The sequence below is a fragment of the Mustela lutreola genome, chromosome 1 (genome assembly GCF_030435805.1).
Source record: "Mustela lutreola isolate mMusLut2 chromosome 1, mMusLut2.pri, whole genome shotgun sequence".
In the NCBI taxonomy this organism is placed as follows: Eukaryota; Metazoa; Chordata; class Mammalia; order Carnivora; family Mustelidae; genus Mustela; species Mustela lutreola.
In genome coordinates this window covers 118,403,089-118,405,535 of record NC_081290.1, presented here as the reverse complement: position 1 = coordinate 118,405,535, position 2,447 = coordinate 118,403,089, and the positions used below count along the sequence as shown (strand labels likewise).

Below are 2,447 nucleotides of genomic sequence, written 5' to 3'. Positions count from 1 at the left end.
TAAAATAATGCCTTCATACACTGAGATCTTTTTTTTGTCCCCGGAAAAGGATAAGCAATTTTCTAGTTTCAGTAAGTATTCTTATTTTTTTTTGCAGCCTTGGTGTACAATTAATTGTTGTTGTTGTGAATATGAGATTTGAAAAGAAAATGGGTATTTTGGGACACCTGGGTGGCTCAGTCGATTAAGTGTCTGCCTTTAGCTTGGGTCCTGATCCCAGGATCCTGGGACTGAGTCCAGAGTTGGGCTCCCTGCTCAGCGGGGATTCTGCTTCTCTCTCTCTCCCTCTGTCCCTCACTCTGCTCATGCTGTCTCTCTTTTTTTCTCTCTCTCTCTCAATAAATAAAATCTTTAAAAAAAAGAAAATGGATACTTTGATAACATAACTTATTTTCCCTTCCTTCCTCCCATTATACTATTTAGAGGAGATATATTTGAGTAAATCGTTTCTTCTAGAAGTAATTGTTTCCCTTTTTTAATACTTTGCCCTTGATGTGGGAAGATTTGTTACTTTATTTGTGATGCAGCAAAAAATTTTCCAGTAGCAGAGTTAAAAAAACTTCCTAAGGCCTAATGGAAGAATGAGTTAGGTCGCAATGAGAAAACCATTAAGCTTTATTGAAGTAGTATCCCATATCCTGTCATTAGCATGTCATGTACAGTAAAGCAGCCATAGTGAACTAGTTAGGTAAATAGATGATGACACCAGGCTTGAATGGCCTTCGGTCATGCTGCCACCACTAACTAGCTATATGTAATTAACCTCTCTGCACTTGAGCTTTCATGTGTAAAATGGAAAGGTAAATAGTAATGCTGACATCATAGGGATACTGTAAAGAGCAGTAGATAGTGTATATAAGAAACTTAGAATAATGACTACTATATAGGAAACAATATACCTTAGTTATTATTATTGATAGAAACAGTCTAGAATGCAAAGGTATAATCATTTATATACAAATTTAATTGTGAGTAACGGCCAAATAATTCTAACTACCCTATTTTATGAGTGGGGAAATTGAGTCTATAATATCTTCAAATGTTTATCCTAAAAACCTTGAGATAAATACTAGGACCTGGAGACATCTTGTAAAACCTATCCCAGCCTATTTCATACCAGAAGGCTTCTCTTTTATTGAAAAATGACACTGTATCATACAGTAAAGAAAATACTATATGCCTATGATCCATATTATTTAACCAGGAAATGTTTTTCAGATTAGAGTACCATCTCTGAAGGTAGTGAGAGTAATAAAGCAGTAATACCCGAAGCTGAAGGGGCATAGCAAGAAGCCTACCCAAAGAGAGAAATTTATCTGAAATCTCATGTTTTATCATTTAAAAATGGTGAATGTTTATTTATTTGACACAGAGAGACAGAGGAATCACAAGTAGGCAGAGAGGCACGCAGAGAGAGAGAGAGAGAGAGAGAGAGAGGAGGAAGCAGGCTCCTTGCTGAGCAGAGAGCCCTATGCGAGGCTTGATCCCAGGACCCTAAGATCATGACCTGAGCCGAAGGCAGAGGCTTTAACCCACTGAGCCACCCAGGTGCCCACCTGTAAATCCCTTTTACAAAGATGGCTCGGAAAGCTAAGAAGGAAGCCCCTGCCCCTCCCAAAGCCGGAGCCAAGGCAAAGGCTTTGAAGGCCAAGAAAGCGGTGCTGAAAAGAGTCCACAGTTACAAAAAAAAGAAGATCCGCACATCACCTACGTTCGGACGACCCAAGACTCTGCGTCTCCGAAGGCAGCCCAAATACCCTCGAAAAAGCGCCCCCAGGAGAAATAAGCTTCATCACTATGCCATCATCAAGGTCCCCCTGACCACTGAGTCAGCCATGAAGAAAAGAGAAGACAACAACACACTTGTGTTCATTGTGGATGTCAAGGCCAACAGGCACCAGATCAAACAGGCTGTGAAGAAGCTCTATGACATTAGTGTAGCCAAGGTCAACACCTTGATCAGGCCTGATGGAGAGAAGAAGGCATACATTCGGCTGGCCCCTGACTATGATGCTTTGGATGTTGCCAACAAAATTGGGATCATCTAAGCTGAGTCCAGCTGGCTAAATCCAAATACAGGTTTTTTTCATGATAAAAAAAAATAATAAAAATAAAAACGGTGAATGTGTCCTTTGACTCCTGTATTAATCGCATTCTGGTAGGAAACACCTGGCATTTTCAAACTGCGTAACTGAGAAGAATTTTATAAAGAGCTTGTATATAAAGGTGTAGGTAGGTTTTAGGGCAATCATAAAGTAGTACCACAGGTCCAGTGACAGGTTGGGTTCATGAATGTCACTCGGAGGCCTGCAGAGACCAGGAAAGGTGGAGTAACCACAACCCAGCGTAGTGGGAAGATGTGCCCAGTAGGGGTTCTGGCTTTGTGCAACAGGATGCAGACAACACAAAGCACTCCAGGAGGGGTATCCGGGACATAAATGTCCTGT

General features: G+C 40.9%; 1 protein-coding gene across 1 annotated transcript; it reads left to right on the top strand.

The window, feature by feature from the left end:
• Window positions 1-1,481: 1,481 nt before the first annotated feature.
• On the top strand, window positions 1,482-2,090 carry LOC131819681 (large ribosomal subunit protein uL23-like). The gene has a single exon (XM_059154949.1). It carries the CDS (start codon window positions 1,578-1,580, stop codon window positions 2,046-2,048), a length of 471 nt encoding a protein of 156 aa, XP_059010932.1. The 5' UTR covers window positions 1,482-1,577; the 3' UTR covers window positions 2,049-2,090.
• Window positions 2,091-2,447: the final 357 nt, after the last annotated feature.